The following is a 12,121-nucleotide window of genomic DNA, read 5'->3' on the forward strand; positions in this document are numbered from 1 at the left end:
CCCAGTGCTGTTTGAGCGCTGGGGCCCGCCCCCAGTGCTGTGGGAGAACTCATTTGCATACCGGTAAAAACCCGTATCTCTACCGAACGGCGGACCGGAGGCAACTGATAAAGGTAGGAGACGAATAGACTTTCTTAAGGCTATTCCAACGTGTTAACTAGAAAAAAATGGTTTTAATGGTAGAATCCCTTTAATTATTTTGAAGAGGACCTTCTACCAGCTCCAACAAGTCCAGCTCCATCTATAAATAGTCACTGCTCCACTGATTCTGGCACAGTTGGAATTTTTTCTCTAGCCCTCAATATTCCCATGCGGTTAGTTTTGGTGCCTGATATGATATTTAGTCTTTGTACTGTAATGAGGGCGGGGTCAGGCAGGAACAGACAAGGGGTGTGATTCTGACCTCTGACGTTGGCTGCTTCTGATTGGAGCTCTGAATCACACAACCTGCCTGACACCACCCTTCTGATATTACAGAGCTTACATAGCACATCAGGCACCAAAACTAACTGCACTTTCTGCTGAGGAACGGTGGGGGCTAGAGAGTAAATTTGAAATGCACTGGAATCAGTGGAGCAGCACCTATAAACAGATGCTAAAACATTGAACTGGTGGAGGTGGTGAAATGGAGAAGTCAGAGTTGGGCAGTGGCAAATGCCAAGACAAATAGCAAATAGACAAATGCAAATAGACGAGTCAGAGCCGATGGTTTGCTCAATCGACTCCACATCCCTACTCTTTGCAGAGTCTGTCTGTTTTGGCTCACAAAGGAGATGGACTGTGGACCTTATTTTCGATGCCTCTTTTTCCTAACAGGATTTTTGCTAGATGCTGAATACTACTTCAAGGGGAATTTTTATGTGATCTCAAGGATTAGTAATGAATGTCTAACAAGCATCTAGTTGACACCAATTTAACGTGTATAGCTAGCCTAAGAAGTGTGCCCTTACCATTGCATACATCCGATTAGCCGGTCCCATTTGGGAAATTTGTGGATGTGGCCACATTGTATGATACCTACTGCTGTGACAGGGTATTTATTCTCAACAGAGATGAATACTTGACTATGTGTATGGATATTTTGTCTCAAGTATAGATCCCTCTGTGAGACTACTGTTGTGACAGGTTTCTTTATATATTAAAAAAAAAAATCGAAATAGTCTAATACTATCCATACTACATGACTTACCACCAAGACCTTTAGTATCAAGTGGTTCTGATGTGATGACTCCAATCTATGGTTTTCTGTATAATAAAAAATAAAAATAATCATTTTCTAATAATTCAAATGCAAGTCATCTATAAATGGCTAATACTGTGAGGGAAAAAAGAAGAAAAGGAGGCACCGAGCCGATCCTGGTGTATTAACTTCTACAATGTGGGAATAATATATAAAACAGGTGACTGCTCACCTGGTGTGGTTGTGTATGACACAACAACCACTAAACATCCATCAAATATGTGTAGAGTGCAGCTGCAGGTCACCGTCACTAGGACGTCAGAAAATGGAAGAAAAAGACCAGCCTCCAAAGGAATAGCCAAGGACCAGCGCTCGCCCATACACAATAATAGACTTTATTAAGCACGACGCGTTCCGGGCCTGAATGCCCTTTCTCAAGTGCAGATAAATCTGCACTTATGGAGTTGCACCAGGGTGTGTCTGTCCGGACCTTATAGATGCACCCTGGTGCAACTCCACAAGTGCAGATTTATCTGCACTTGAGAAAGGGCATTCAGGCCCGGAACGCGTCGTGCTTAATAAAGTCTATTATTGTGTATGGGCGAGCGCTGGTCCTTGGCTATTCCTTTGGAGGCTGGTCTTTTTCTTCCATAATACTGTGAGGGGGCATTCTTTACCGCCCAGCAATGACACTGAGCAGTGAGGAACGCCCCCCAGTACTCGTATATAGACGAGTAATGTCAGGAGGAGGGGGAGGGGAAGTATTGCTCAGTGCTCAGTGTCATCGCTGTGTGGTAAGGAACGCCCCCTTCACAGTATAGCGCTACAAACAGTACTGTCAGGTGGGAGGTTCCCAGTTAGACTGTCAGGAACACCCTTCTGAAAGTGAAGACCTATCAGTAATGGCAGCAATATCTCTTCTCCCGGGATACATAACTAGTAACTAGCAGTAAAGAAAACCGCATTTGTGTGAGGGCATGAAAGGTCCTCTTTAAGGCTGCAGCCCCATGAGGTGACAATACCGCAGAATTTTACAGTGACTGCAAAGTGGATGGGATTCTAGCAAATATCATCCACATGTAGAAAAATAGCTGCGGCGGAAGTGTTACGATATCCAAAACTGTCACGTTTTGATCATTGCAGCATGTCAATTGGTGGTTTCCGAAGAAGTACAATTGAAGCAGAAAGTCTGTAGAGGAAAACTCGGTGGACTTTCCGTGAAAAGCTCTGCGGGAAAAAACGTGGCGCTTTTTGGCTGTGGCCCGCTACGTGGGGCCTTAGCCTAAAGGGGTTTTCAGGTCTAAGAAAATGATCACCTTTCCTTAAAATAGGTCATTGATATCAAATTGGTGGGTGTCTGACATCCAGCATCTTTACCGATCAGCTGATTGAAGGGGTGCAGCATTTGGAGAAGCTCTGAGGCCTATATACAGCTTATCAAGCACAGCACCTTATGTTGTATAGTGGCGAGCCTAGCATTGTACCTCAGCCTCATTCATTTGAATGGGACTGAGTTACAGCATCGCCATCTGACCAGTGAACATGATATCATTGCCTTGAGAAGAGGGGCTCACCCAAGTGCTGTAATCTCTAGCTCAAAGAAGTGCGTGATACATAAAATGGTACACATCCTTTTTACAATGTACAGTACATCACTGTGCTTGGTAAGCAGTAAAAAGACTTTAGTGCTGAATCTAAAACTTCAGCCAATTCACATTCTGATCATGGAGATGACACCTGTCAGTCCTCACTAATCTGATATTGACAATCTGTCCTAATAGGTCATCAGAATAATCATTATCATGGAAATCATTTTAAGATTTCTGCCTTTTTTAATGTATAGAAAGTCTTACCATACTTAGTGAGGAACTCCGCAGCATATCTATAAATTCGATTCATGATTTCAATCACAATTGCATAAATGATGCTGGGGACAAACAGCAGAAGGGAACTGAAGGTCGATTGTTGCTCATGATTATAGTTTATGGCCCAGTCCTCCAAGTCAAAGTAAATCATCATCACGTAAATTGCAGCATACAGGCTAAGGCACACAAAGGGCACAGACACAAGGTATATCCGTAACTGCCTCTTTAAGCTGGAGTAGGTCGGTTCCTTCTTCCCTGTGACAGGATTGACACCTAGCACTCCATGAAAGCCAGGTCTGGGCTCCTCAAACTCCCTCTTCATTAGCAATGTCCCCCATCGGTAGGTCATTGTTGAGCAGTAGCGCTTCCATACTTCCAGGACAATCGTTGACCACACCAGGTTAAATGTAGCAAAGATCACATATTTGTCATAGTCCTCCCAGGCAAAAAAGTAATAAGGTATGCCAATGAGAGCCATAGGAATTAAGGCCAAAGTGAAGTATTCTAGGAAACCAAAGTATAAACCAATCGTATCTCCAAAGTAATGGCGGATTTTATCTGCAAACAAGAGATATGGATGAAGAACAAAACATATACAAAAATAATTTAAAAAACAACTCACAAATAAAAGAAAATGTGTTAGTGAAGGAAATAATTATTTGATCCCTTGCTGATTTTGCAAGTTTGACCACTGACAAAGTCATGAACAGTCTATAATTTTAAGGGTATGATAATTTTAACAGTGAGAGATAGAATATTAACAATAAAATCCAGAAAATCACATTGTATAAATTTATTTGCATTTTGCATAGACCAATCTGGATAATTCTGAGAGTGATTGGGAGAAAGTGTTGTGGTCAGATGAGACAAAAATTGAGCTCTTTAAAGGGGCTCTATCATTGGGAAAAGTCATTTTTAACTACGGTAATCACATCCTTGCATAGCCTTTAGAAAGTCTATTCCACACCTACCTTTAGTATGTAAATTGCCTCAGCGGTTTTTGAATAAGACCGTTTTTATTCATATGTTAATTAGACTGGTGCATGATGCATCGTGCACCCTCTTTGCTATTGTTTCCTATGGGTGTATACAGCACAGGCTGCTGATGATGATGACTCAGCTTCCTGTTTGCACACACACATAGGAGATAATAGCAGAGACGAGTGCTGCTGGGAACTTCCTGTGCTGGCTGGAAGCTCATTAGCATACGAATAACAACTGACTTATTCAGAAACCACTGAGGCAATTTACATACTAAAGGTAGGTGTGGAACAGCATTTCTAAAGGCTACGCAAGGATTTGATTACCGTATATACTCGAGTATAAGCCGACCCCCCTAATTTTACCACAAAAAAACTGGGAAAACGTATTAATTCGAGTATAAGCCTAGGGGGGAAATGTAGCAGCTACTGGAAAATTTCAAAAATTAAAATGGTTTTTGGGTGCAGTAGTTGCTGGGTGCTGGGAAAGGGGAGGGGGTGTTTTGGTTGTCTGTCTGCCCCTTCCCCGAGCTTGAGGACTGTTTTTTTTTTCCCCCAATTGGAACTCAGCCTCGCTGAATATAGAGTATCTGCAGTGCTCGTATTAACCCCTTCCAGATGGAACAAGAGCACTGCAGATCCCCTATATTCAGTATATTCAGACACACTATTTTACTATTTTATGGGAGATTCTATACATTACTATTGTGGCTGGTCATAGACACCCCCCCCCCCCAAAAAAAAAAAAAAATAAAAATAAAAAATAAAAATATATATATATTTTTTTTTTGCTTGACTCGAGTATAAGCCGAGGGGGGCTTTTTCAGCAGAAAAACTGTGCTAAAAATTTGGCTTATACTCGAGTATATACAGTAGTTAAAAATTACTTTTTCCAATGATAAAGTCCCTTTAACATTAACTCAGCTCGCCGTGTTTGGAGGAAGAGAAATGCTGCCTATGACCCAAAGAACACCGTCCCCACTGACAAGCATGGAGGTGGAAACATTATGTTTTGGGGTTGTTTCTCTGCTAAGGGCACAGGACTACTTCACAGCATCAATGGAAGGATGGGATGGAGCCATGTACCGTAAAATCCTGAGTGACAACTTCCTTCCCTCCGCCAGGGCATTAAAAATGGGTCATGGCTGAGTCTTCCAGCAGGAAAATGACCCAAAACATCCGGCCAAGACAACAAAGGAGAGGCTCAAAAAGAAGCACAGTAAGGTCATGGAGTGGCCTAGCCAGTCTCCAGACCTTAATCCCATAGAAAACTTAAAGGGAGCTGAAGCTCCGAGTTGCGAACCGACAGCCTCAAAATCATAATGATTTACAGATGATCTGCAAAGAGGAGTGAACCAAAATTCCTCCTGATGTGTGCGCAAACCTCATTGTCACCTACAAAAAATGTTGGACTGCTGTGCGTGCCAACAAGGGTTTTACCACCAAGTATTAAGACTTGTTTGCCAGAGGGATCAAATACTTATTTCTCTATGCAAAATGCAAATACATTCATAAAAAGTATACAACATGATTTTCTGGATTTAATTTTGATATTTTATCTCTCACTGTTAAAATTAACCTACTCTTAAAGTTAAAGGCTGTTCATGTCTTTGTCAGTGGACAAACTTACAAAAGCAGCAAGGGATCAATTACTTCCTTCACTGTATGTGTTGATGAATTTCAGAATTCAAGGGTATTTGTATCGGCAAAGCCCGACGATTTCTATGGGATCAAAAATAGGGCACCTAATCCTTTTGCACTTGGGGAGATAAGAAAAGTCTTGCTACAGCTTTCTCCCCTCTGTCAGCTGAGCGTACATGCACTTGGGGGTGTCAGATGACATAGTGGTCAGATTTTAATCTTATAGGTACAGTCAGCCATAAAGGTCACATGGATCCCTAACATGGGACCAAAAGGTGCTGTTATCTTTAAGCAAACATTTGTGTCTGTCTTCTTATTTTAAAGACTTTGACGCAATACATTTATTGTAGAAATTTTCGTTTCTAACTTATCTGTTCTGTTCACTGTAGAAATTTCTGCACCAAATCAACTGTGTGTAAATATATCCTAAAACATCAAAAGAAAGGAGAAAAAAAGAGAAATGTGTTCTTACCTATAGGCTGATAAGCAAACTTTATCTGGCGGTACCACTGGAAACTCAGACGCTTCAATTCTTCCTTGTCATGTAGAGGAAATAACTGAATCAATATACCGCTGGTCTGCATTCTCCGGACTGAAAGAAAATGAAAACCAAGTAAGAATGTGGAACATACGTATGAAGCTGGTCATACACCTCCTTCCACTTTATAAACAATATATACTATTCCACAGGACAATATATCTGGCAGTGAAGAGTAGATAGACTGAAGTCTGTTTCCAAGGACACCCAGCAGAAATATAAAGCATCTTTGTGTATCGAGGGAGAAAACACATAAAATAATTGAAAGTGAGTACAAATACAGAAAAATGTAAGTATTTACTAGGCATTTTGTGTATAGAGACTATGAATGGATGAACAACTTCAAGTGCTTTTAAAAAAGATGGACATTGTTTCTTTACCACTGCAATTCTTAAAAACTACAAGCACGTATGTATGTACAAAATATATACTCATTGAGAAAAACGCACTGAGATAGCAAGATTGGTGCATAACCTGGCTGTAGTTATAGCTCAGGTATATATGGAGGTCTTACCACAAGAGGGCATCAAAGTGTTTCTCCTACTGTCCTATAAAAACGCTCCAAGAGGCTACTTTTGGGTCGTGTACCACTTGGTGAGAAATCACATGCAAGACATGCCTTGATGACGCAGACATTTAACCCTAATGACAGACTTTGAATTGATATAAGCAGGATGGTTCTTCCAATAAACTGCCTACCACTTATGTGACAACACTTAGCAGACAGGTTCTTGATGGCCCAAACAGAAAACAAATAGAAAGGATTATCTAATCCGCTGATAAACAAACAGATCTCACAGTTTCCTCGTTTCATCCAGACATAAGTTCTATTTAAAATCCAAGGATTGTAGGGTTCGAGTATGGAGGCCTCTCGGTGAATGCTTTAATCCTCCCTTTGCTGTGTAACAACATACTGCCCTAACCAGCTACCACCAACGCTCTCGCTGTCCTCTACATTCATTCTATTCACTTTAGCTCTAATATTGTGTTGCTTTTTTTACTGTCAATAAGTTTATATAGCTTTAAGGCAGCAAGAAAGCAAAAAAATAAAGGAAAACTTATACCCACAGGCTAGTATGAGCGGATATATTAGTCCACTAAAGTCACCACTAGACATACACTTTAAAGTAAAATGTCTAAGTTAGGGTGCATTCACACTGACTGATTCTGAACATTAAAACACGTTCAGGATCAGCGTGTAGAAAGCAGATCCCATTCGTTTCAATGAGAGTCAGCATACGAGCGCTCCCCATAGAAATGAATGGGCTGCTTTTTTCCCTATTGGTTTCAATGTGATAGGCGTATTGAAATGAATGGGATCTGCTTTGTACACGCTGATTCTGAACGTGTTTTAACGTTCAGAATCAGTCAGCGTATACTCAGTGTGAATGCACCCTTAAAGGGGTAGTTTCAAAAAGACTACCCCAGTCAACAACAAGCCATTATTAGAACATATGGATCTCTTAGATGGAGATCACCCACTATGAGCAAGAGAAAAAAAGCCACTAACAAACAGCAGCCTAAAATCTAGTGAACCTGAGTCATACATATATTGCAAAGTATCTGCAATTGCCACATTTACTACTACATTTGTATAGCCAATGGCAACTTTTTCTGGGAAAAACCACAAGAGCGGTGGTACTAAACAGCAAAACAGATATAATTGGGTCAGGCAAATGGACAACGAATGGCAGGGTACTGTCTATCTACACGGCGATGGCCATCTGCCCTATCTGTCACAACTTGGTAGTAATTCAACTCCACAACATAGAAGTGAAGGGTAAGAAAACAAGTCTAGCCCAGGTCACAACTAGTGATCATGTATACACTTGACCCTCACTTGTCAATTAAAATCTGGTAAGCTCACAAGCACATTTATTTTCTATGTCACAAAGAGGCATAACACTGACAACACTGTCACTTTAAAATTTATAGATTTTACCAATGCACAGAATGGCAAAGTCCAGGACATAAAATGCTTGTCTGATTCAATACTGATCTTAGCTACTGGGTAAAAATTCCTGAAATTATCTTTTAACTGTGAGATAAGATTCGGCGTTCCAGAAAGATCGTTGCAGAGACCTATTCATGGGTGTGTCATCTGTACTGCAGTGACACCTAGTGAAAATATGCTGAAATACAACTTGTGTTTCCAGAAATAAGTTTACACAATGGCTAATGCAATCTGCCAAGTGGAAGATGAGTCACGCAAAGGCTATGTCACCCATGTACATAACACAGGCCTGTTTACCTGCTCTAAAAATCCTTCAGATGAAGTGCATACAACTTAACAGAAGGGTTAGAAAAGCCTTAGGAAGGCAGAGGTTTTACTGTCACTGTAAAACCTCTGCCTTATAAAAAGAAATATATTCATTGTAGTCTGGGCAGAAACGTGTGTTACCTAAACATACGACCCAGCAGTCTTGAATTTTATGAAACATTCCCATCAAGTTAGGCTTTTCCCTAGTTAAAATTGGTTTGGCTTTATTTAGTTATTTAACTTGCTTATATAGCGCCAACATATTCTGTAGCACCATACAGATATTGTCATCTCTCACTGTCCCAAGTAGGGCATTTAATCTAAATTTCCTTGTCTTTGGCGTATTGGAGGGAAGCTACATAAAAACGGGAAGAAGATACAAACTCCAAATAGATGTTGTCCTTGGCTGGACTCAAACCCAGGACTCTAGTGCAGCAAGGTAGCAAGTCCATTTGGGGGTTGTCCTGTAAACCGGACTAAAACACCCTGATTTTAGAAACTAACATGTTAGTAACTACAATCTGTACTTTGGATATTTTACTCCCCTTTGCTACTTTCTGTAAATGCAAAATATATATTTTCCCTCGGCATTGTAGTTGGGCAGGTACCCCTCCTCCGCCTCACAGCCTCCAGCTTCTCATACACATGGAGGGGAGTCCAGTATTTTACGCTATACAGATTGGTCATAGACTAATATAAGAAAGAAAAGGTGATAACACAGGTTGTAGGAATATGTGAAAAGCATCAAAAAATTTACTTTGGTACACTATATATTATACTTAAAGGGGTATTCCTACGTCAAGGATCTTATCTATACTGGTAGCTTATGTAAACTGAAGACTTTTCCTAAAGACATTGTTTTACAAATTCTGCTTTCTTTACCTGGTATGTGACTTTATACCTCCCACTGTTTACGCAGCATTGCTATAACTTTGGACCTATAGGACAAGTGACATCACTCACTCACTGCTTTTGCCAGCAGGACAATTGTTCAAGTAATTGCAGTTTGCTGACAAAGCTGGGTCTGTTATCTCTCTAAGTAAACACACAGATAACACTGAGTCCATTCTGTACAAGTATCTGCATATTATCTGAACTGTGTAAGTATTGCAAGACTTCTCTGGCCCGTTTAGCAAGAGGGAGGAGAAATACAGGAAGTGAGATGAAACACTGAGATGGGAAAACCCCTTTAAAGGGGTTGTCCAAGAGCTAGTACTAATGGCCTATTCTTAGGAAAGTCCTCAATATCAGATTGGGGAAGCACCGAGACCCTTAAACACTTTCTATTGCCCATTCTGCTTCATTGCTGTTCAGCTTCCATTTGCTTGAAGGAAAGCTGAAGATACAGCCGTCTGAAGTGCCCCCCTCCCCTCTCAAACCTTGGCATCTGTTATATCTGTATAAACTAACAATACAGGGTCAATACAGGACGGTTCTCCCTAGCAACATGCTTCTTCCAGCTAAAAAAAAGTACAATAGTTTAATAAAGTTATTAAAAATTTTCAACAAACTAAAAAAGAGAGACAGTAACACTTTAAGGCTTCACACTAATATAATTAAAAATGCCGTGCACACAACAATATAAAGTAGCCATATATAAACTTTGACAATGCTTAAATAAGGCCAAAAAAAAGTTAATAGAAAAGGCACAAGCTGCAGACTTTGGGTTAGAAACATCAAAAGGGCTCCCAATATTGATTGTGCTAATAGATTTAATCACTCTCAGGATTTCAAAGTCATTTAGAATAGTCAGACTCAATACGCCACGTTGCCAATTTGCAAAATTAAAAGCTAGTAACTCTGCACTAAATAGCTTAATATTTCACACAGCAGTTAAACAGTCAGACCTTATATCCAGTTTTAATGTAAAAGTTAAAAGCAAAGCCTTATCCTCTGAAATGAACAAGGAGATGGCTAAACTAAGCTGGCATCCTTTGAGCAGGGCAAAATGAGGCTCACTTTGTAGGTTCTATCAAACCAGATGTGTCCTTACCTTATCTTTTTAGCTGGACATTTCCAGTCTGTAGGTATCATACGATGATCAGCTTTTCAAAACGATACAATTTTGTAACGTTGCGTTAAAAGATGCTTATTCTATGAGTGTTTGTATATGGTCACCAAGTGGCTACAAAGAGCAGCCTTTCGAGGGTTTGGGAAGCATTTTGTGACTTTGTATTCATAAGAAACTGGAATCCTTAAACAAAATCATGGTTACAGGAGTGGACACTTCCGAATAGGGCTGTGCAATTAATCAAATTAATTCAATTAATTCACTATTTTTTTTTTTTTTTAAAAGTGATTCTGTTTTACATCAGAATCGTGAAATCAATGTTCACCCTGCCCCACAGTCTGATATATTCCTTGTAAGCTTTCTCCTGACATGACAAGCTACGCTCACCAGATTCATTATTGTAGTCAATAGTTGGGTGGAAATATATCTGACTCCCTGTGCCAGATCACTGAACTTTTTATTGGTTTATTTAAAAAAAAAATAAAAAATTGAGAATCACCATAAGCCTGGGTATGGTCATCATCTTAGAAAAATGCCTCTCTCTCTAATTTCCAACCATTTCTTTCCTATCATCTTGCAGTGATCATTCACAGGGTGAATTTCAGGTGCACTTAGAGATCAGGTTAAATAAGATGCCCATAAAAGTTTATGAAAAGAAGCTGCAGAGTCCAAGAGACATACCCAAGCTCATTCAGGCTGTAATAAGTATTTAGTCTCATCCCTGTGCTGGATTCATAGCTACACTGCTCAGTACTACAGTACAGTGTTCTCCATGCTGCTACTAATGAGGAGCAGCACCTTTCTTATTTCTGTATCCTGCGTATGAGAGACATGATAACTTCTAATCTCTACTACACTTGCCTCTATAACAGATTTTTGATTTTGATACCGAGACTATGTTTAGTATCATTATTCTCAATACTAAAGTGATATACTAGGAGGCATCCAATAATTGATGCCCTGTAGGCGGCTCTAGTGTCCTCAGACATCTCATCTTTTGAACTTTAAGTATGTTTTTTTTAATATCAGGCTGTTCCCCTAATGCCAAGCACATTTTTAGATTTTCTGTTGCCAGAAAGCCAGCACTCCAGCTTCATTGTACAGGCGTGGTTGGCCGCCAGATGTCAAGAAGAGGAGGAACCGGTCCTCCAGAAGGAAGTGATATCCCATGCCCAGAAGATCTGGAAAGGAAGAGAGGTAAGTGTGATGGGGTGGGGAGGGAGAGGGGGCTAGTATAGGTGACGTTCTCTTCTGGAGATGGAACATCAACCGAAAATCTGAAATTGTGCCTGGGGCGGTCATGTGACCGCCCCAGCGATCTAGGTAAGTATAGATTTTTGGTGATCAGTTAGAAGGTAGTGGGGGAGGGGGTTTTAGCTTAGTGTAGCAATATAATTTTATCCCAGACAACCCCTTTAAAATCAATGACACTTTGGAGGATGTCTTAACCTCAGATACTAGGCCATAGCTGCCCCCATAATAAACTATGAAGTAGCTCCTGTGCTGGATTCTCTACTGCCAGGTGTGTTTCCTATCATATACCTCTGTGTAATACCAGCAATGCAGAGTTCACACACATTACTGTACAAGATATACCGCGGTCCACGTCCTCCTAACAGCACTGCCCATTCCCTCCATGTACTCCT

The 12,121-nt window shown here is 40.4% G+C and overlaps 1 protein-coding gene across 1 annotated transcript in view; it reads right to left on the reverse strand.

Moving 5' to 3' along the window:
* ANO10 (anoctamin 10) overlaps window positions 1-12,121 on the reverse strand; it is a 204,298-nt gene that overhangs the window by 173,783 nt on the left and 18,394 nt on the right. The window contains exons 5-7 of the mRNA XM_075271313.1: window positions 6,139-6,258; window positions 3,034-3,603; window positions 1,190-1,245 (exon numbers count right to left, since the gene is read on the reverse strand). Of these exons, the coding sequence (XP_075127414.1) occupies window positions 1,190-1,245; window positions 3,034-3,603; window positions 6,139-6,258 (746 nt within the window). The remainder of the gene's footprint in view (window positions 1-1,189; window positions 1,246-3,033; window positions 3,604-6,138; window positions 6,259-12,121) is intronic.

This window comes from Leptodactylus fuscus, chromosome 4 (assembly GCF_031893055.1).
Source record: "Leptodactylus fuscus isolate aLepFus1 chromosome 4, aLepFus1.hap2, whole genome shotgun sequence".
NCBI lineage: Eukaryota > Metazoa > Chordata > Amphibia > Anura > Leptodactylidae > Leptodactylus > Leptodactylus fuscus.